Below are 24,152 nucleotides of genomic sequence, written 5' to 3'. Positions count from 1 at the left end.
TAAGAAAACCTTTTTTAAGGCGACACACGGAAAAGAACTACTTAAAATCGTTGCCTCTTTGAACCTATCCCAGAGAACAGGTCCCTCAGGCGTGACTCCGAATTCAGAATTCTCAGCGACTCACAGCCCTTGCCCTCTCGGGTCTCCGGGAATTTCGCAAAGTACGACTCCCCGCATTCGGGGGCGAGGACTTTCGAGGGCGCGGAACTTGCCACCGGGAGCCGCATCATCAGCGGGCATTTAGCGCAGCCAAGCGACAGGCTGGCGCCAGGGCTCAGCAACAGGGAGGCGCCGGCTGAGGCGGAGAGAACTTTGGCGCTCGATGCAGAACCACCCTTTGCTGGCCAGTCGTCTCGCCCCCGAGAGGAAGCAAGCGGCGGTGGCAGCTGGGCGCACGTAGAACGCTTAAGAAACCAAAGGAGGAAGTAAGCGAGGGCGAGAGGAAAATGAGGCCAGCGCTGGGGGAGCCCGCGAGACGGGGGCCGGCAGCGCAGCCCCGCGGCTTGGGCGTCTTTTCCGCACCCCGGGCGTGAACGCCCTCTCCCGCGCGACCCCAGGAAGCAAGCGGGTCTCCGCTGGGCAGAAAAGGGAAAGAAGCCAAGTGGGAGCGTGGTTCCTCTGGCACCGCTGCCCCCTCGGAACTCCGCTGTTTCCCAGCGCAGCCGCCTCGCGGGGCCGCACGCAGTGCCCGAGGCGCCCTGCAGATGGGGCGGGCCGGGAACTGGCTCCCCAGCCGCGGCTGACAGGCGCCGGCCCGCCCGTCAGCCCGCTCGGCGCAGGGACCGGGCGGGCAGAGGATGCGACGCGGCGGGACCCGAGAGCTGGGTCTGCGACTGCTGAGGGCGCGCTAGACTCCAACTTGGATGGCCCGGGGACTGCTCCAGCTCCTGAGACCGCTCCACCGCGTCGAGTGAAGCTGCGCGCGGGACCTGGAGGCGCAGACCTTAGGCGGCGGCTGCTGAGGGGCGAGCCAGGCGCAGGAGGGGGCGCGCTTTCTCCCTGCGGGTCTCAGTAATGAGGAGACTGAGTTTGTGGTGGCTGCTGAGCAGGGTCTGTCTGCTGCTGCCGCTGCCCTGCGCATTGGTGCTGGCCGGGGTGCCCGGCTCCTCCTCGCACCCACAGCCCTGCCAGATCCTCAAGCGCATCGGGCACGCGGTGAGGGTGGGCGCGGTGCACTTGCAGCCCTGGACAACAGCCCCCAGCGCAACCAGCCGCGCTCCGGACGGCAGCCGGGCAGGTGCCCAGAGGGATGAGCCGGAGCCAGGGACTTGGCGGCCCCCGGCGCCCTCTCCGGGCGCACGCTGGCTGGGAAGTGCCCTCCATGGCCGGGGGCGGCTGGGCGCTCGGAAGCCGGGGGAGGGCGCAGGGGCTGAGACCCTCTGGCCACGGGACGCCCTTCTATTCGCCGTGGACAACCTGAACCGCGTGGAAGGGTTGCTGCCCTACAACCTGTCTCTGGAAGTAGTGATGGCCATCGAGGCGGGCCTGGGCGACCTGCCGCTCCTGCCCTTCTCCTCCCTCAGCTCGCCGTGGAGCAGTGACCCCTTCTCCTTTCTGCAGAGTGTGTGCCACACCGTGGTGGTGCAAGGGGTATCAGCGCTCCTGGCCTTCCCCCAGAGCCAAGGCGAGATGATGGAGCTTGACTTGGTTAGCTCGGTGCTGCACATTCCAGTGATCAGCATCGTGCGCCACGAGTTTCCGCGGGAGAGTCAGGTGAGTGGAGTCTGGCAGGTGCAGCGGAGACGGGCGCTCCTGGGGCAGGGCCCAGGGAGTGGGGGCGGGGGTGAGGCTAGGGGGCGGAAAGGAGTAGGTGAAGTCAGGAGGACTTGGGGCTTTATAAAACTTTGGTATTGTTCGCGGACTGGGCAGTGCCCAAGGGTGGTAGGTGGAAATAGAAGTGTCGTAAAACATTTGAAGCGCGGACGGAAATACAATGCTAGTGGGGGGTCGCTGATGGAAGGAAGGAAGTGGAGAGAATACGCGAAAGAAAAAAAAAAGTCTCCGTGGTTTGACCAGCATCCAATATATTGGATACCAGTCAGAGGGCGATGTCGGGGTTCAGGATCCTGGAGAGCGACCTAGATTCTGTAGACGGGGCTGGGGGTGGGGGATTCTTGGCTTTGCTAGTCTCACCCTCCCGGGAGAAACTCTGAGAGCACGTGGCAAAAAAAGAGCATCTGCTGTGTTTGACTTCTTAAGAAGGTGTGTCTCAGCCTTCCCCGCCGATGTAAGGAGGAAGACAGCGCCTCCCTGAATGCCTTTTTTTGTAAATAGAAAATCTGCAGCTAGCTCAGAATCAATAGGTGAAGAATGGCTAATTAGTCTTGGATACTGGAAAGCATTAGAAATATGATCAGATATCATAAAATTGATTGGAAGACTCGTTTGGGGGTTGTCTCTTTGTCCCCACCCTCCTTCCATGTGATGTGGTTGCAGAGGCTGGCTTGCAGTTGATATTTCAGCTCCCATTATCCAAGAGTAAAGGAGTAGGATTCCAATGATTTAGTTTCCTGTAGAGTTTTTAATTAAGAAAATTAGATATATTTTCAAAAGAAGCTATCTGTGAACTTTACTGTTGACAAATAATAATGAAATGCATATTTAATGAGATTTTAGCAAAAGCAGCTGTCTGCGTTTTATAGACTACGTTTATTTTATGAAATTGAATTAAGCCTTGCACGAAGTGTTTATGAAGTAAATATGAGGTAATTGATATTAGCCCCCTTTTAAAGATTCAGAAACTCAGGAAACCTCTGAGGTTTGATTAACATTGGTCACTGTGCCAGTAACAGTCCAGAACCTGAAGGATTTCTGATTTCTAGATCATTTTCACTCTACTCTGTTAGCTGGGGAAAAAAATTTCAAATCTCTCTTCTTCCACTTTTGATATGTATGAAAAGATAAAAAGTAAAATGAATAAGGGCATTATAACAAGTGAGAAGTTTGATAGATCTATGCATGAAATTTCAAGGGAGTACTAAAGATTTCTTTTTCTAGAAAAATGAATCTTAGATTTTTAATCCCAAGAAGGACAAGTACAAACTACATTCAGTAGTTGCCCATAAAATTCTTATTTAATGATGAGCTGTAGAGATTTGATCTGCAGGGTGCAGGCTAATTAACTTTACCTAAAATATTTCTGTCACCTGACTCTGAATGACTGTAGACAGTGAAGAGGAAGGCATGGAAAACATAGGTGCACAACGCTGCCAATGATCAAAGTGTGACAGCCATAAAATTGCACGCACGGGGTGCATCACTATTAACAAATATGCAGAATCAGATCTACTGAAATGCAAAAATCAGCATCACTTGGTTCTTATCATTGCTTCTTTATTACCTAATACTTCATAAATTACCAGTAGTGGTCACAGTCTCCAGAGACCTTTCCATTTGTAGATTATTTGGCAATCAATTGCAACAATTTCCTCCCAAAATGAGTGTTCCTTATTTAGAAGAGAAATTGTCTGTGTTCCATAATGGATGTGTGTAGTACATAGCACACTACAAAAAGAAGACCAAAGAAACCATGAAGCAGCTTCTAGAATCAGTAAAGTCAGAGCTTTAAGACCACTGAGGGAATAGAGTCCTACAGGGACAACTCTTACAAGCTAACAATAGAATAAATATTCTGCTAAGCACATTTACTTGTAAATCACTGTTGTCCCTGTTATTTTAATGGTATACACCTTGAAAGGGAGCAAGTATTGTATAAACACAGAGCTAATTTGTTGAACTGAACATAATTTATTACACTTCCTTTTATATTTTAAATTCAGACATATCTGACTTGTCTTTCTTACTTATGTCTTATAAGTTCCATTCTATCATATTCTATATTAAAAATGTCCTGTTCAATGTCAAGTCACTGGAATATGTCCTTTTAGGCTATGATCATAATCTGCTTTCAGCAAAATTAATAACTGATCTTTCTCTTGCTTCTCCTGAAAAATGAACCTTTCTCTAATACACCCATGCATTTTTTTAAAAACTTTCTACATTTAAAAGGATGTCAAAGTCATTTTACCCATTAAGTAAAACTGTCAATTTAGCCACTGTCTGCCCAGTCTACTCCTCCAGTGACCTAATTTATTGATTGGGCCAATACCTTAGTAAAATATTCTGGAAGAAGTAGAGTTACCCACACAACCAACTAAAATAAACTTTTGCCTCTTTTCAAACAAATCAAAATTGTATTTAGAGCAGGAGCAGCAAAAGCTGTTTTCTCTCACTTTCTTTTGAGCTGCTAATTTCTTTCATATGAGGATTTAAATAAATTGGTAGTAGTGTTGGTAACAATCATGATTTTTTTAAAGGAGATACACTGAGATGATCAAATCCCTGAGAAAAGCTTAATAGATTTAATTAATGTTCTATTTATTCAAAACATAAACACAGTGTTTGCATGTGTCAGAGAAATTCATTAAAGTAAGTTGACCACCTACTTTTGGAAAAGTAAATGAATATTATCAAAACTTTGTATAGGCTTATCCATAGGATTAGATCTAAACATCTTCTCATAAATATATATACATAAATATATAAGCATATTTTATGTATAATTATATAAATATAAAATTCATAATTCTAAATCCTTTTCCTAGGACATTCCAATAAGTATTATGCATATGAATCTAGAGTCACTTTCATTGATGTTATAGTAAGTTTCTACAATTATCTTTTTCTCTTCCCTTCTCATACTACTTTTTTTCTTCTAGGTATTTCGTGTAGCTTCTTCAAATTTAGTTCCTTAATATTTACCTGCTGAGGTACTGGTAGATAATACTTTGTTTCTAGAATATATAGCTCATGTTAATTTCATATTGGTTCCATGACCTAGAGTTAATGAAGTAATACAACTGGCTTAGATCCAAACCAATACAATTCAAAAGTGAGTGCACTTTCAACTCTTTTTGAATGAACTAATCATAATTGTGCCTGTTTCATGAGTCATGTGTGCTAATTAATGTGTTTATTATCATGGAAATATAAATGTTTAAATGGGCCATTTTCTTTGACAATACAGGGCTAAGTACTATTTGTTAGAATTTGGCTTGCACAGCACTACTTATGCATGGTACAGGTGACAGAACAATGATACCACTACATGACTTAGGTGTCTCATGAGGGAACCAATAAAGGACGCTTATTTTTAAAACATCTGCTCTCAACTGTGTTGGTTTTCCTTGACTTGCTCTATGCAAAGCACAGCTTTCTCTCCTCTGGGGGGAAATGTATTCTTCTGCAACTCATGATGAATGGCTGATAGTAGCACCTAATTGTTGCTGACTTAAAGATAAATGATCTCAAATTAAATGTCAAGTGATGCAAAACTTTTCCTAGTAGTGATCTTTTTCAGATTCTTCATGAAGAACAGAGACTTGGGATGAATTTGGAAGTTTTTTTTAATTCCATGGTTTATTTATAATATGTACTTATTTTTCTAGATGAGCTGAGCAGAAGATACTAACAGACACCATTTATTGGGCAATTAGTCTGTCTTACTCACTTGTGCTTACCACAGGAGTATCATTTAATCCATAAAGAACATATTTCCTCTTAATCTTACTTGATCATTATGTCTTGGAGTTAATTTATGATCCAATCAACTGCACTATCCAAAGACCAATTTTGATATCTAATTCCTCAGTGTTTTGTCTTCTGTTGTTGCAGAAGTCACCATGAATTTTGTGCTATTAGATTTTATTTCAAAAATAACCAATCGGGTTTCAACCACATTTAACAAAAATGTAAGATAGGAAAATATATAAAATATATAAATATATGAAATATATATAAAAGATTCCAAATCTACATCCGCCTTTTTCTTACTGGCCATGTTACTGGGCAAGGGACTCTATCTCTGAATTTCTATGCTTATCAGTTAAAAGAAGGTATCTTCACGATGTCCTAATTGTGAATCAAGGGAGAAAGTGAAAGTACTTCCTTCACTAAGCCTCCGTTAGTGATTACTAATCTAAATCAGATGTGACCCATAATAAACCATGTCTCTGTTTCACCTTCCCCTCCACCTACCACTATGCTTCAGTTTTCTCTTGAGAAAAAGTGATTTTTTTTTAAGAAAGTAGATTCTCAAGAAGATTTCACATTTGCCTGAGAAAGCAAGACATTCCATTGCACTGCTTCTGGACCAATGGCACTCTTTTAACTCAGGATACACCTAACACAGCTCTAAAACATTAGATGCCACCATAAAAACTTCCATAAGATGCCCAGGCTTTTGGGAAAATGTTGGTCCTTTGTGGGGAGCAATCCGGACTAGACTAAGTTACTCGAATTAGGACTTATTCTATGCATCTGCTCTCCTCTGTGGGGAGCAGCTCGGACTAGACTAAGTTACTGGAATTAAGACTTATTCTATGCATCTGCTCTCCTACAATATGGCGCTGGGAGAGGAGAAAACAGCTTCTACCCAGCTGCCTCCAGTTCAACCAATAAACTGTAGGACTTGCTCCTGATTGGAGAGCAGCGTACTCGGCGTGTGGGCAGCCGAGTTGGGATTGGCGGAGGAGGACTATAAAGGAGGAGAGAGACGGCATGCACCAGGAACATCTATGGGGAACATCTAAGGGAACCCGTGCAGCCCCCAGAGAGCCGGCCGGCGGTGTGCCGCTCCCCTGCGGAAGTGGGGAATGCGGCCAGGGGGAACTGCCCTTCCACGGAGGTGGAAGGGATAGTAGCCAACCCGGGAAGAACCAGCAGCAAACCCGGGGAGGGCCGAGCAGACGAAAGAACAGCGCAGGTTCCTGTGTCGTTCCCCCACGAAGAGGGGGAGCGACAGTCCTTCACATTGGTCATAAATTTATCCTAGGAACAACTTATAATTCATAAGAGTATGGTGACAGAGTCCATCCTACATGCACACCTCCATTCCACTTCCTATACCACCAAGTACATTGTTTGACTCATCTGAAACTTCTGTTCACAAAAAGACTTTCTAGATGAAGGAAACAGTGTGTTGACTCATACTGGCACCAGCTCCTTATTTTATTATGAACAGATAACAACTTACAAACCAGCTATATTGAGTATCATTGCCCAAGAACATGTGGGGCTCCAGTAGCATGCAGTTCCTCATTTTGGTGTAATCACTGAATGTAAAGTGAGAATCTTCACTGTCTTTTCTTCTGCCTACTCTACCGACTGCCACATACATGAAGGAATAAGAAACCAGAAAATTGATGCTTAATCCATAAAACTGGGCCAAGAACAAAGAACATCCCTAAGTATCTGTCACATTGCTTTTTTGAATGAATGCATCAATAACAAACTAATGGAAATCTGTAAATCATTCAATTGTCTTTTTTTTTTTTTTTTTGACAGGCAGGGTGGATAGTGAGAGAGAGAGACAGAGAGAAAGGTCTTCCTTTTGCTGTTGGTTCACCCTCCAATGGCCGCCACGGCTGGCGCGCTGCGGCCGGCGCATCGCGCTGATCCAAAGGCAGGAGCAAGGTGCTTCTCCTGGTCTTCCATGGGGTGCAGGGCCCAAGCACTTGGGCCATCCTCCACTGCACTCCCTGGCCACAGCAGAGAGCTGGCCTGAAAGAGGGGCAACCGGGACAGAATCCGGCACCCCGACCGGGACTACAACCTGGTGTGCTGGCGCCGCTAGGTGGAGGATTAGCTTATTGAGCAGCGGTGCCAGCCGGTCTTTCTTTTATGGAATAGTGGGATAAAAGAGCAATGGGAAAAGGTGAGACAAGAGTAAGTTAATTTTGCCCCTTTCCCTCCTGTTCCCTCAACCCAACACCTCAGCTAGATTCTCAGGTTCATTTTTAAATGGATAAGAGTCATGCATGTATTATTCAGCTTTTGTTATTACAAGCCACTTATGAAGAAAGGATTTTTATTTCAGCTGATAGTTTTGCAGGTTCAAGCCCAAGATGAGGCAGTCCCATTGGGTTGGCATCTGTTGATTCCATTCTTGTTGGTAGAATCCCAAGGCAATGCAGAGCATCCCTTGTTATGAGGAAGGGTGCTCCTGTCTATGTGCCTTCTCATAAAGCCGCCATGATTACATCAAGGGGTGAGGCTCCATCCTAACAGCTAGATTCATTTAGAGTTCCAATCGGTACTTCAGTAATTGGATTATATTTCTATCTTCTCAGTACCAATAACTTTGGGCCTTTATGGGACACCCAACTAATATTCAAAGCATAGCAATGCACTTTCAGGGCAACTATCAACTTGTTTGACCTTCTGCATTAAAGGAGCAGGTTGCTCCAACTTGAGTTTGTAGTTGGTCACTTAAAGGCTGGTATCTTAGTGGCCAATGATGGACTGGTAATGGCAATGAGGCTTCAAATATTCAAGTAGTAAATAATTAACCAGGATAATTCCTTTTCCAGTCAGGTTTAATTATGTCCCATCATTATTCATTTGAAGCACAGATTTAAAAAAAAAACCATATGTACTTTTGTAGGATTTGTGCTTTCCAGGGGTTCCTCACATATGTGTCTATATAATTCTCGTAACCACCCTAAAAGATAGAAAAGTAGAAAGACCTGTGCGTTGTAAGAAGTGAGAGGTCATCAGGAATAAAAAAGACTAAGCAGCAGGCATTTAACCTAATGGCTAAAATGCCACGTCATATATAGGAGTGACTGATTCTCAGTGCTAGCTCCTGACTCCAGCTTAAAGGCAATGATGATGGCTCAAGTAATTGAGTTCCTGCCACCTACATGGGAGAACTGGATTTCTTTCACAGCCCCATGCTTCAGCCATTGCCCATCCCCAGTTGTTTTGGCACTTGGAGAGTGAGTCAGAGGATGGAAGTGCTCTCTCTTGCTCTCTCACGCACACACTATCCATGGTAGAAGTCTATATTTTCTCCATTCATGTTTCTATTTTTCTAAGAATAGCTTCAGTATATATTATCTACAGAATTAAAAGAAGGATTTTTATCTTCATTATTTCTTCATACATGTTTTTAGTATTTAAATATGAAAATATAACTTACAGGAGAAATAAATTAACTCTATCATACTAGGACATAATCAGGCTCAGCCAATCATGATAGCAAAAATAGGACAGTGTCCTGTTTTATGTAGGAAGCTGCTACTTATCAATTAGTAAATATAAAAACTTATAAATTAAATGTAAGGACTTGTAAAAAAGGTACAAAGAATCAAGGAATTTTAGCCTCAAGATGTATGTCCTTATAAATGCATTGTATTGCCTGCAATACTCCTGGCAACAAAGAGAAATTTCAGAAAGATGTGTATGTTTAAATTTATCAAAGTTCTTTCTCATCTATTTTATTCTTATTATGAGTTGAGCAGAAAGAATGTTATTATCTTTATAATGTGAATGAGAAAAATGAGACAATAATAACATATGGATGAAGGAAACAAAAAGACTGTTTTGATAAGCACAGAGGTAGTTTCCCTGCAAATTCCAAGACATCTTACTTGAGAAACATTCTTGATGTCTCCATATTTCAAATTCTTCAATTATAACATGAGTATTTCACAAGTTTATAGTAAGCACTATGTCATGTATTCAACATTGAGTGCAGTAAACCATAGAATAGTCTCATGATGATCAAAAAATGAGTGTTTAGTACAAAATGTTCATATGGCAAGAGTAATATAAAACTAATCAGGATATAAACTCAAGTATTCGAGTATGTTCTCACCAACAAAGATTCACACAGACTGAAAGGGAAAGGATGGAAAAAGATATTCATGCTAACAGAAACCAAAAAAGCTGGTGTAGCACCATAATATTAGACAAAATAGACTTTAACACAAAAACTATTAAAAGAGACAAAGAAGGACACTATAGTGATTAAGGGATCAATTCAACAGGAAGATGTGACTATTACAAATGTATATGCAGTTAATAACAGGCACCTGATTATTTAAAAGAAATGTTAAGGAATCTAAAAGGAGACATAGACTCAAATAGTCTGTGTGAATCTTTGTTGGTGAGATGTGTTTCTTGGAGGCAGCGAAAAGATGAGTTTTATTTTTTAATCCATTCATCCAGTCTGTGTCTTTTAACTGGAGAGTTAAGGCCATTTATATTCAAGGTGTCTGTTGATAAGTAATGACTTTGCCATTTTCTCATAAATATTCTATTTTTTACTTTGGATTTCCTTTGTACTTTCACTGGGAGTTTTCCTTCCTTTACCTTCTTCTAAAGTGATGGCCATATTTCTATGTTTCTGTGTGCAACACATCCTTAAGTATCTTCTTCGTGGCTGGGTGAGTTGGTGGTAGAATCTTTCAGTTTTGTTTGTCATGGAAGGTCTTTATTTCACCTTTGTTCATAAATGAGAACTTTGTAGGTATAGTATTCTCATTTGACAGTTTTTTAATCTTAAGACTTGGAATATATCTCACCATTCTCTCCTATCCTGCAGTCTCAGTGTTTTCATAGTCCTGGCACACAAGCCTCCCACACTCACGAGCATCCAGCCCACTGTCTGTTCTCCCCACCAGACTCAGGAGTCTCTGCTTGGCTGGTTGCTGGGTGTGGACATGAGCTGGCGCTGCTGTTTCATGTGTCCAAAATGTTGCCTGTTCTCTGTGTGTCAGCTTGTCATAGGATGCCTTTGCAGGATGATCAGGGTGAGAGAAAATGTGCCCCCACTTTGTTTTTTTCTCCTGTAGTTTGGCAGGTACACTATCCTCCACAGGGCTGCAAGCTGGATTCCCTCTAGGCTCTTTCCTGTAGCTTTTTTGCCAGTGGCTTGGGCTACTGCAGTCTGGTCTCACCTTGCTCTTCAATGCTGAAGCAGAGGCTCTTGCTGTTGGGGTCCTAAATTGTGCTCATTTTGCCCTCCATGTAGGTCCATGGTGTTCCTCCAATTTATATAGCTTCCTATGCTGTTTTCTTCCTAACTCTTCCCTGAGACCGCACTCTTTCCACTTTTTTAAAACTATCTTCTCCTAGACTGGAGCAGCAAGTTCCCTCCCTACTTCATCATCTTAATCCAATCTGAAGTTCAATTTTAGCTAGTTGCTTCTCTCAGAAGTTCAGGATGATAGGATCTATGGAGCAGTTATATAAGAAGTTAAGAATGATAAGAATGATGTTGCAGTCTATTGAATGGTATTAGTAAGACCTCACAAGTATTTCCAATATTCTACCCTAATATCTCCTAGAAGTACTAAAGAACTAAACAAAAGGAACAATAGAATAGATGGTACCATCTTATCAATAAATGCATTAATACCCAACATACTTATAAATGGCTTCTTAAAAAAAGATGGGTTGGAACATATGGCGTGGATTTGTGTGCGACATTTCCTAATTCAAAATCTTGGCCTCTACTGATTTACATCTGGGTAAATAAACGAAGACAGAGAAGACAAGACACATGGGTCTGTGGATTAAGAATTTGGTCATTTTGCTGTAGTAGAGTGAATAATGGTCCTCAAAATATCTCTGTGTCTGAATGCTCAGAATCTCTGAATATGTTACCTCTTATGGACTTAGAAGATATGGTTATATTAAGTATTTTAAGATGTTAAAATTGTTCTGGATTATGCAAGTGGACTCACAGGGTCATTAACAGAACAATACAGGAGTGGAGTCAAAAAGGTTGATTTGCGACAGGAGGCAGAGAATGGAGGGATGCACTTTGAAGAAGGAGAAGGGGGCAATTAACCAAGGAATAGAAGCATCCACTAGAAATTGAAAAATCAGGAAAACACATTCTCCCCTTAGAGGCCCCAGAAAAAGCAGATCTGCCAATGTCTTGATTTTCGACCATAGAAACTACCTCTAGACCATGACTTACAGTCTTAAGTAATAACAAAATGAATTTATATTGATTCAAAATAATCAATTTCATTTATTTGTTACAATAGCAATAGGAAACTAATACACTTGTCTATCCAGACTTGGGAAGAAATGAAAAGGAAATGGAAGATGAGCCAACCTACTTGATCCTGAGAAAGAATGTTATATTTCAACTACTACTAACATTGGCCAATTGAATTTTCTTTTTATTATTAAAGATTTTTAAAATGTATTTAAGAGGTAGAGTTATAGACAGTGAGTGGGAGAGACAGAGAGAGAAGTCTTCTATCCACTGATTCATTCCCCAAATGGCCACAATGCCTTGGGCTGTACTGATCAAAAGCCAGAAGCCAGGAGCTTCCTTTGGGTCTCCCATGCAGGTGCAGGGGCCCAAGCACTTGGGCCATCTTCTACCACTTTCCCAGGCCATTACATAGAGCTGGATCAGAAGAGGAGCAGCCAGGAATAGAACCAGTGCCCAAATGGGATGCCAGTGCTGTAGGCGGAGGATTAACCTGCTGTGCCACAGCATTAGCCCCCCAATTGATGTTTTGGGCACTTTGTTAAGACAGAGTCTACCTCAATATGGATCAAAAGTTTAGCCATTTATCCCTGTTTATACAGTCATTATCTGAATTAATATAACTAATTGGGGCTTGCATTAATCCAAAATTTGAGAGATAGCAGCACTGTTATATTTATAAAAAAGGGACACCCTTGAAGCAAACTGTTTTGTTTTATTGGATGCTGTTTCAAAATTGTTTGATGTGCACAACTTTAAGGAACTCTAAAATACATATTACTTTTTTCTTTTTCTTTTTTTATTTTTTAAAGATTTTAATTATTAATTTGAGAGGCAGAGCCACAGACAGAGAGAGGGAGAGACGGAGACAAAGGTCTTCCATACACTGGTTCACTTCCCAAATGGCCTCAACGACCAGAGTAGGGCCGAACTGAAAGCAGGAGCCAGGAGCTTCCTCTGGGTCTCACACATGGGTGCAAGGGCCCAAACACTTGGGCTATCTTCCACTGCTTTCCCAGGCCATTAGCAGAGAGTTGGATCAGAAGAGGAGCAGCCAGAACTAGAATTGGCACACATATGGGATACCAGAGCCGCAGGTGGAGGCTTAAGCCACGAGGCCACAGTGTCTGCCCATTTTTTATATAGCTTATTTTCAACTTACATTATAGTAAAAGGCTTAATGTTGCACTAAAGAGAGTTCAACAAATAAAAAGTAAAGTGACTGTAATTCAGCAAGAATATAGGTAAGGGCTATAAACAATAATCAAATGAAAAGATGTCAATTTCTCTCATACAGTAAATTTTAAGATAGTCACAGACCATTAAAAGCATAGTAGTATATCATTCTTAACAAATTGGAGAAGACTCAAAGCAAAGTTTGACAAAATACTGTATTTGCAGCAAAACTGATATATACAGGCATTTCTCCTTTTTGTTTTTTGATTTTGTTTTTAATTTTAGCTCCTATGTATAAGGGATAACATGTAGTATTTATCTTTCTGTATCTCATTATAAAAGTTATGCACATGCATTAACACCCATGCATGTCTATAGATAACCCTAAGTAACATTTTAATATATTTTACTTTCTCAAGGTTAATTGTTTAAAATTTTAGAAACAGTGAGATACAATAGAGTAAACCTCGATTGTCACTCTAGGTAGACAATGGCATCAAAAAACAGTAGAAAGAAAAATGTCAATTTTAATAAAAGTTGTGAAAAGAAATTGACATGGCTTTTGAAGCTTTGGCATTCTGAGTTGATGGTATTTCTTTTTTTTTTCCTTTCTTTTTTTTTTTTTTTTTTTTTTTTTTTGACAGGCAGAGTGGACAGTGAGAGAGAGAGAGAGAAAGGTCTTCCTTTTTGCCGTTGGTTCACCCTCCAATGGCCACCGCGGCCGGTGCACCACGCTGATCTGATGGCAAGAGCCAGGTGCTTCTCCCATGGGGTGCAGGGCCCAAGTACTTGGGCCATCCTCCACTGCACTCCCGGGCCACAGCAGAGAGCTGGCCTGGAAGAGGGGCAACCGGGACAGAATCCGGCGCCCCGACCGGGACTAGAACCCAGTGTGCTGGCGCCGCAAGGTGGAGGATTAGCTTAGTGAGCCGCGGTGCCGGCTGAGTTGATGGTATTTCTAATACAAAAGTTTTTTCCTGTGTGTTTGTCATCTAGTTTCTCATTACTCTGCAAGTGACTGAGTCTATATCATTCCATACAGTAGTTGAACCTGTATCTTTCCGTACCATTCTTAGCAGAGACTTAGAACTCGATTACCCTTCCTCCCTTCTCAGTTTGGGGTGTCATTAGCTGAACTCACTGAACATTAGTGCAGTAACAAGCTCTCTGAAAGTGGTGCAATCCACACACAGTCTTTTGGGGTTATTTTTGTGTGTGTATGTTAAAGCCCTCGAATAGGGGCCGGTGATGTGGCACAGGGGGTTAAAGCCCCATCCTGCAGCGCTGGCATCCCATATAGGTGCTGGATTGAGTCCCAGCTGCTCCACTTCAGGTCCAGCTCCCTACTAATGCACCTGGGAAAACAGAGGAGAATGGCTCAAGTCCTTGGACCCTGCATCCTTGTGGAGATCTGGAAGAAGCTCTTGGCTCCTGGCTTCAGATAGGCTCAGCTCTGGCTGTTGCAGCCATCTTGGGGAGTGAATCAGAGCATGGAAGATTTCTCTGTCTCTACCTCTTTCTGTAACTCTTACAAATAAATAAAACAAATCCTTTAAAAAAAACACCCTCAAATAGAAGCCAAACAAAAGTCAGGTTAATATTCTCCAGATTCAAAATAAAAAGTACTTATATCCATAAACAAAGTTACATGCTCACTGTATCAAATCACATTCTTATCTAATCAAATCATAATCTGGTTCAGTAGTGTGAAGCTATTTGTTCTGTCTCAACCAGAGTGCAGGGGCCCAAACACTTGAGCCATCTTCCACTGCTTTCCCAGGCTATAGCAGAGAGCTGGAGTGGAAAAGGAGCAGCCAGGACTAGAATCTTAAAAGTTAATTCCATTAAACAAATAATTTGCTTCCATATATTGTGAATTTAATAGGAGCAGGTATATATACAGAACCACACAGAGATATTATTGTGTTGGTGCTATAAGAGCAGTTTATCTGAGTCTCATCACACAGTGGGTTATTCACATTAAGAAATGTTTTAATGTGTATCTGAAAATGAGTGATACCTTCATACCTGAATGAATCCAGTGAGCTTCTTCCTGGTTGCAGGCACAGAGCACCATCTAGTGATCTTGAAAATATAGCCTTAAATTGAAGCCTGGGAGGAATACAACCTCATAAAACAGCAAAGGATTCCAAGCAGCCATTAATTTCTTTCCTGGTCTTTTGACTGTGGAATTTCTAGGTTAATTCATCAAAGAGAAAACCTTCTTCTGTCTTCTAGTAAGAATAATATTCAAAAATTCCTGCTGTTCCACCAGCATATCTATAATAGCAGTTATAAACCATAAAGTAAGATATCTCAAAAATATGTCTAGAGAAGTTGGGAGAAAAATATGAAGCAGTCTTACTAACTTTAAAAATGTAGACTGGTGAAAGTTTTCAGTAGCTGTATTTCCTGCCGCTTCCATTCACAGAGCAACATGATAAGATGCAGCTATCTTATTTTAATAAGTTCAGCATGTAATTTAATTCTTTTATTCTTGATTTAAAAATATGTTCCATGTAGATAATCCTAAAAGTTATAAAATATCATATAATAAAATTAAAATCACACAGATATCCACAACCCAAAGATCTAGAAATGTGTGTTATAAGCACAGTAATGCTCTTCTATGAATTTTCTTTTTAGCTTATCCACATATTGTAAATAACTTTCTATGTCATCAATATTTTTGTGATTATTTTTAATGGATATATAGTTTGCCTTTGAATGAATTATTTCATTATTTATAACATAAATCCCAGCGTTTAAAATCAGGTTTTTCTCATTAAAAAAAATAACACTGCTACTAAAGGGACCTCATCTTCTTTAACATTATTTTTAAATTGTATTTATTTATTTTATTTGAAAGACAGATAACAGAAAAGAGAGGGAAATGCAGACAGAAAGAGTGCTTCTATCTACTGGTTCAACCTTCAAATGCCTGTAGTGGCAGAGACTGAACCAGATAAGCCAGGAACTCAATTCAGGTTGCTTACGTGGTTAACAGGTATCCAATGACTTGAGCCATCACCATCTCCCAGAGTGTGTATTAGCAGGAAGGTAAAATCATCAGGGATGGAGCTGGGGCTCAAACCCAGACACTCCAATATGGGATGCAGGCATACCAACCAGTGTTTTAACTACTGGGCCAAATAGCCACTCCTTTTCTTTCTTAACATTATTGTAGTTGCTTCTACTGTTGAATACTCTACTTTAGGCTGGCGCCATGGCTCACTAGGCTAATCCTCCACCTGCGGCACCAGCACTCCGGGTTCTAGTCCCAGTTGGGGTGCCAGTTTTGTCCCAGTTGCTCCTCTTCCAGGCCAGCTCTCTGCTGTGGCCCGGGAAGGCAGTGGAGGATGGCCCAAGTGCTTGGGCCCTGCACCCGCATGGGAGACCAGGAGGAAGCACCTGGCTCCTGGCTTCGGATCAGTGCAACACGCCAGCTGTAGCAGCCATTTGGGTGGTGAACCAATGGAAGGAAGACCTTTCTCTCTGTCTCTCTCACTGTCTGACTCTGCCTGTCAAAAAAAAAAAAAAATACTCTACTTGGATTCCATGACACTGACATAACTTTCCTTCCTTTTTTCCTCTATTGTTTTGTTGTTTTTTACTTTTTAGTTTTGTCTTTGACCCCCTATACTAATAACTTTAGTGCTGCATTGTCCGATACAATAGTCTCTACTCAAGATACTTAAATTTAAACCAATTTACAGATTATAAAATAAAAGTCAAGAGCAGGCATTGTGGTGCAGTGGGCTAAGCCACTGCCTGGATTAACCGCATCCCATATCAGAGTGCCTGGTTCGAGTCCCAGCTAGTCTGCTTCTGATCCAGCTTCCTGCTAATGGCCCTGGGAGGCAGCAGGGGATGGGTTAAGTGTTTGAGTCCCTGTCACCCATATGGGAGAGCTGGAAGGAGTTCCAGGCTCTTGGTTTTGGCCTGGTCCAATCCTGGTTTTTATAAGCATTTGGTGAACTAACAAACGATCTCTCTCTCTCTCTCTCTCTCTCTCTCTCCTTTTCAAATAAACAACTACAAAAGTCACTTTCTCAAGCACACAAACCACATTTCAAGTGTTTTATGAGCGTATATTGGTACTGGCTACTATATTATACAGCATAGAAATAGAGCATTCCCATTTTCATCAAAAGTGCTGTCATCAAAGTATACGAAGTTATAAAGCAGACAAACTACATGAAGCTCATAAACAGGGAGTTGACCTGAAATGCCACAGGAAAATGCATGAGGTACAGCTGACAGCACCACTAGAACATGTTTTGACAGACACTCTCTTTTTATCTTCTTCTGGGTACCTCTGACACTTCTTCCAGCTTCTCATCTCACTTCCACTGCCCCATCTTCCTCTCTGGGTACACACTTCTCTGCCTTGCCAGACTTCTCCATAGATGCAGCTCTTATGACAGGACTTTGCCTGAACTTGATGTGACTTCATGACTCTAAACAAGCCATCTGGCTACACTTCTTGTATCTCTTACTTCAGATTCTCCAAATATCCAATTGGATGAATCTACATACATTGGTCCTTTTCTAGCCCAATTTCTGTCTCTTCCCTTAATCCATTAGGTGATGGCTGGATTGCTATGTTAAGTGTTTAATATAAGCTTTAGAATATGGCAGTAAATACAATGGCAAGGGCTCTGATCTTGAAGAAATTACATTTTAGCAGGTGGGACAGACAATAAAAATGGATACACAATATGGTGATATTAGGTAGAGACAAGTGCAATGGAGATAAATAAAGTAAAGGATTAGCGGATGCCTATGGTTGGACAAGAAGTCCCTGTCTGAAGAGGAGACATTTGAGTAGAAAAGGTAGTAAGAAGTGAACTACATAAAATTCTGGGAAAGAACATTACTAGCCACAGGAAGAAAAGGCTGGGGCAGGAAAGATAATAGCAATGCACATTTGTCGAGTGAACGATAAATGAAGTTTCCTTAGTGCTTTCCATAACGTAATTTGTTAGTAGGCATATTTCCAAAAAAGGAAGTGTAAATGGCAAGGTAGTAACATGATCTAGTACTTTCCTCCATATGGGCATTTCCCAAAATTCCAACTCCTGCCTCTCTGATATGGCAACACTAGGAAATTATAACTGGAGTTTCTAGTTATATATCAAATTCTCATTTTAAACTCAAAATATTTATAGATGTCCTAAGAAGGTGTTCCTTCTCATCTATGAAAAGATTTCCTATAAAATCTTTGACTTCTCCTTTTGTTTTGAACGTTGGGATTTGAAAGATACTTGGGACGTCCAATATTAAGGCCAGGATTGCCAGTTGGTATTCATAAAAGCATGTGAGTTAAGTATTACTGCATTACGTAATATTCCAGAATGTGTTTAAATACCGAAAATGCTCAAGTCCCATTCTAACTGTCCTTCCACATGTGCCTTAATCATTTGCAGAACAGTACTAACTGAAAGACCTTTGCATTTCCAGCTTTCTGAACCACTTTAGGATTTAAGCCCAAGCCGAGAGGGCCATTAGGACTTTCTGTTTGTTTGCTTTTAATATATCCATTTCTGATTTCTCTATTATTTCTAAAATTAATTACTTGAAAGACAGGGGGACAGAGAGAGAGCTCCCATACAGTGGCTCACTCCCCAGATATTCACCATGCTGGGTTCAGGCCAAGCTGAAACCAAGACCCAGGAATTCAGTCCAGATCACCCACGTGAGTGGCAGGAACCCAATTACTTGCACCATTACCTGCTGCCTCCCAGAGTCTGTAAAAGCAGGAAGCAGGAGTGAGGAACCTGAATTGGAGAATCAAACCCAGAATCTTCTTGGCAGAATTAGAGAGTACAGTAACACTAGGAAAGTTCAGGAATAATTTAACAAGCTTAACCAGGCCACACCATCTCTACAATATTTCAGTGGCCTCTTGAATGAATTCTCTGCCTCTGTCCTTGGCCTTCTCAATTCTGTTTTCCAAACTTCTGTCAAAAAGAGAACTCGTTCACTAGCCTACTGTAATCTTTTTGCTAATCCCTCAGAATGACAGCACAGTTTCCCAAACTGCAGGTGTTCATGTATTGCCTTCAGAACTCTTGCAATATCTCCCTATCACTTATTGCTTTCAATTTTTTTTAAATCAACTTAATGTTTGACTTAAATTCCATTTAAAATATTTTCATCTGCTAGATGTCTAGTACTGCTAGACATAAATATAAGTTTACTATAAAAATAAGCACACAGGGATTTGTGTTGTAGTGCAGTGGATTAAGCCACAACTTGGGACCTGTGTATCCCATATTGCAGTGCCGGTTCAAGTCCTGGCACCCCAGCTTCCCATCCAGAATCCTGCTAATACATCCTGACAGTTAACTGGAGTGCTTGGGTCCCTACCACCCACTTGGAAGACCTGGATGGAGTTCCTAGCTGCTAGCCTCAGACTGGCCTAGCCCTGGCTATTGTGGGCATTTGGGGAACAAACCAGCAGATCAAAGATATTCTCTCTCTCTCATTCTCTCTCTCTCTCTCTCTCTCTCTCTGTCTCTCTCCCTTTCAAGCAGATAAGAATAAATAAATAGATATTTTTAAGAATAAGCACATAATGAAAACAAAATTCTAGCTAGCTAGGTACCTTTGCATATCACAAGTCTGCAACTGAGCCCTTTTTTAAAAGAGAAAACTTTCAAGTGTCAGAGAAGTGTTCAAGGCATAGACACCAAACTGAGGCTTTCTCCTTGGCTAAACAGATGGATTAAACGCTAATTGAAAAGGGATTAAGTTTCTCACTCTGTGAGTCAGTGCTATTTAATGTCAAGTCCCTGAACAACCTAAAATCATCTCATGAACCACCTACAAACACTAGCCTATAAGATGAATTCTAAGCAGCTTAGTGTGGCATTCAGGACCCTTGATTATCTGATTCTTACTTAACTCATCTCATTTCTTCTTGATAGTAGTGCTCACCCTTTGCGCTTTGTTCTCCAGCAATGCCTGCAAGTGTACTTCTGTTCTGAGTCTTGGCACCTGCTCTTCTCAACTCGTGTCATGCACTTTCCCATGGACTTTCCCCTTGTGTCTTCCTGCAGCCCCATTCAACCTTCACATCTTGGCTCAGACATCACCTTTTCTATGGATGGTGCACTGCCCATATCTCCCCACTAAAATTAATTCCTTTCACTTCTATGTGACTGCGCTATGTTGTACATTCCTGTCTAGATTCCATGCACAGTAGTGTAATTATTTGTCAAATTTGTGGGGAGCAACTCGGACTAGACTAAGTTACTGGAATTAAGACTTATTCTATGCATCTGCTTTCCCACAATATGGCGCTGGGAGAGGAGGAAACAGCTTCTACACAGCTGCCTCCAGTTCAACCAATAAGCAGCAGGACCTGCTCCTGATTGGAGGAGAGCAGCATACTCGGTGTGTGGGTAGCAGAGTTGGGATTGGTGGAAGAGGACTATAAAGGAGGAGAGAGACAACATGCACCAGGAACATCTATCTGAAGGAACACCTGTGCAGCCCCCGAGAGAGCCGGCCAGCGGTGTGCCGCTCCCCTGTGGAAGTGGGGAAAGCGGCAGGGGGAACCGCCCTTCCACGGAGGTGGAAGGGTCGGTAGCCAACCCAGGAAGAACCAGCAGCAAACCCGGGGAGGGCCGAGCAGACAAAAGAACAGCGCAGGGTCCTGTGTCGTTCCTCCATGAAGAGGGGGAGTGACATAATGGTGCCGTGACTCGGATATGAAGCCTAGGCAGGGTTTAGTGTCGTTCCTCCATGAAGAGGGGGAGCGACAAAATTTTTTTAAGTTTTTTTTTATTTATTTGAGAGATAAAGTTAGAAACAGGGAGAAAGGACTTACATCCTCTTTTTTAAAAAAAGATTATTTATTTATTTATTTAAGAGGTAGAGTTACAGACAAAGAGAGGAAGAGACAGAGAGAAAGGTCTTCTGTCCACTGGTTCACTTCCCCAAATGGCTGCAACAGCCAGAGCTGGGACTATCGGAAGCCCAGAGCCAGGTGCTTCTTCCTGGTCTCCTACCCGGGTGCAGGGGCCCAAACACTTGGGCCATCTTCCACTGCTTTCCCAGGCCATTAGCAGGGAGCTGAATCAGAAGAGGAGCAGCTGGGACATGAAATAGCACCCGTATGGGATGCTCGTGCTGCAGGCAGAGGCTTAGCCTACTGTGCCACAGCACTGACCCCAGTCTTCCATCCTCTGGTTCACTCTCCAAACCCCTGCAATAGCCAGAGCTGGACCTATCTGAAGCCAGGAACCAGGAGCTTCCTCTGGGTCTCCCATATGGATACAGGGGACCAAGCACTTGGGCTATCCTCTACTGCTTTCCCAGGCCCTAAGCAGAGACTTGGATAGGAAGAAGAGCAGCTGGGACATGAACTGGTACCCATATTGGATGCTGGAGGCCCAGGCAGAGGCTTAACCTACTGTGCCACAGCACCAGCCCCATTGTTCAACATTTGTAAGCATGTCTATCCTCCACTAGAATGAACTCTTAGCTTCTTGCACAGCATCTGGCTCATAATAGATGTTCAGTGACTGTTGATTAAACTGAATTAATGATCCATTTTAAACTCTTCAAGTGTAAAATAGCTAAGTAACACCTGTGGAAAATCCACCATCTGCCTATGAGGGATCATGTGATCCTAAGAGAATGTACTGTCATATGAAAGACAGTCCTCACTCATTGTGATAGAGTTCATGACCACCAGAATTTAGTATACAATTTAGAACAAGGCAGGATGAGTAAGATCCTGGGGAAATTGACTTCACAGGAATAGAAAGTCTATTTCTACTGTCCTTTTAAACTTTTCATACTTCCTTCACTCTTGGATGGTTGCTGCTGCTTCCCCAAACCCTCCTTACCCCCACAGCCAGTTTCTCTATATTGTGTAGCCAAACATTTGGGGCATTTCAAATTAGAGAAAGTCCTAGTTGATGAAAAGTAAAGTTACTGGAAATAATCATCATGGGAAACCAAAAGCCTAAAATTATGTTTTATTTTATCACCTTCTTTCAAATAAAATATCAGGAAATCAGACAAGAGTTCACATATGGCTAAGATCAGCCAACTCTCCTCCAGTGTCTCCATGGTACTCACTAATTGTCATTAAGAATAATTTTTTTTAGTTTTCAGTACATGGGAATGATGGTCATCTTCATATTAGCAACACCCAGATAACTTTTCAAAGTACGATCCCCAGGCTTGTTACAGTAGAACTCCTGGGACTGGAATATAGAAATACATCCAAGAAGCTAACAAACGACTTCACAGGTAATTCTGAGTGTGGGGAGCAACTGGGAGCAACTCGGACTAGACTAAGTTACTGGAATTAAGACTTATTCTATGCATCTGCTTTCCCACAATATGGCACTGGGAGAGGAGGAAACAGCTTCTACACAGCTGCCTCCAGTTCAACCAATAAACTGTAGGACCTGCTCCTGATTGGAGGAGAGCAGCGTACTCGGCATGTGGGTAGCAGAGTTGGGATTGGTGGAAGAGGACTATAAAGGAGGAGAGAGACAACATGCACCAGGAACATCTATCTGAAGGAACACCTGTGCAGCCCCCGAGAGAGCCGGCCAGCGGTGTGCCGCTCCCCCGTGGAAGTGGGGAAAGTGGCAGGGGGAACCGCCCTTCCACGGAGGTGGAAGGGGCGGTAGCCAACCCGGGAAGAACCAGCAGCAAACCCGGGAAGGGCCGAGCAGACAAAAGAACAGCGCAGGGTCCTGTGTCGTTCCTCCATGAAGAGGGGGAGCAACATAATGGTGCCGTGACTCGGATATGAAGCCTAGGCAGGGTTTAGTGTCGTTCCTCCATGAAGAGGAGGAGCGACATCTGAGTATCATTTTTAGGGCACACATTATCCTAAGAGTCTTTTATCTAATGTGATTTTTCAAAATGTGACTCAGAATTACCTGAAACAGGAGCACATTTGATGTTTCTTTATTGTGTAGAATCTTGGCCTCACTGAGTTCAACTAAATGATGTGCCATGGCTTCATATCTGTATTTTTTAAAAGAATCTCCCCCAGGAGCTGGCACTTTGGTGTGGAAGGTTAAGCCTCCACCTGCAGTACTAGCATCCCACATGGGCACCAGTTCATGTCCTGGCTGTTCCACTTCCAATCCAGCACTCTGCTAATAGCCTGGGAAAGCAGATGGCCCAAGTGCCTGGGCCCGTGCACCCACATGGGAGACCCAGAAGAAGCTCCAGATTCCTGGCTTCTGGCTTCCACTGTAGCCATTTGAAGAGTGGACCAGTGGATGGAAGACCTCTCTCTGTGTCTCTCCCTTGCTCTGTCTGCAACTCGGCCTCTCAAATAAATAAATAAATCTTTAAAAAAAAAAAGAAAGAAATTCCCCCAAAAGATTCATAGATGCATAGTACAGTTGACAGCCAATGAGGTGGGCAGTGGTCTCAATGACAGATGGCATTTAGGAGCCAGGAAGGTAATGGAAACATGAAAACAGTCTCCAGGAATAGAGGAGGCAGTAGCAAAATTATAGTAACTGATGAGTGAGTGACCTTTCTGGGCCAGCAGCTGGCCACCTCTGAGCTGGAACCAGCTGTTATTCACAGGCAATGTTGCCAGATACTCTCACTTTTCACAAGAACCCAGACTGGAGGGTTTTTTTTAATGTAAAAAATCTCTTTGAATGTTGACAACTCAAAAAAAAAAAAAAAAAACCTTTAGGCCTACTAGCTCTGTAGGGTCACCAATTCGACATTTCTGGACTGGGAAATGTCAAGGCATTTGTAGCAGAGGTATTAACCAGAAATGCCTCAATGCCTGGCTAAGTAATAGGAGGTGACAGAGGCCAGTAACCATAATAAGTACAGTACTTTAAAGTGCAGCTAGAAGGAGCTGGAATGAGGATATATTGTAAAAGGAAGGCGGACACTCTCATCTGGAAGCAATAGAATAAAAGGGGGAAAAGACACTAAAAGACGATGGATGGATTCTATTCCAGGTGTGCCCATAAATGAATCTTAGAAGCCTTACTCATGAAATAGAGATAATGTGATAACTATGCACGAATGGTTTGTATTAAGTGGATTGGTGACAGCATCTGACCTGTAGTATGAATTCAGCTTAAAAATAATGCTAGTTCTGTTGTTTTCACTTTGCCTAAACCTCTGTTCCCCCACACTAAGATTCAGCAGGCTCTAAAGAAAAGCAAAG

The 24,152-nt window shown here is 42.4% G+C and overlaps 1 protein-coding gene across 1 annotated transcript in view; it reads left to right on the top strand.

Moving 5' to 3' along the window:
- Nucleotides 1-867: 867 nt before the first annotated feature.
- GRIN3A (glutamate ionotropic receptor NMDA type subunit 3A) overlaps nt 868-24,152 on the top strand; it is a 223,218-nt gene continuing 199,933 nt past the window's right edge. Inside the window, exon 1 of the mRNA XM_002708146.5 lies at nt 868-1,713. Coding sequence (XP_002708192.2) covers nt 1,015-1,713 — 699 coding nt within the window. The 5' untranslated portion in view covers nt 868-1,014. The remainder of the gene's footprint in view (nt 1,714-24,152) is intronic.

Source organism: Oryctolagus cuniculus, chromosome 1, assembly GCF_964237555.1.
Source record: "Oryctolagus cuniculus chromosome 1, mOryCun1.1, whole genome shotgun sequence".
In the NCBI taxonomy this organism is placed as follows: Eukaryota; Metazoa; Chordata; class Mammalia; order Lagomorpha; family Leporidae; genus Oryctolagus; species Oryctolagus cuniculus.
Note: the sequence above shows the minus strand (reverse complement) of the source record. Positions and strands in the feature narration are given on the sequence as shown.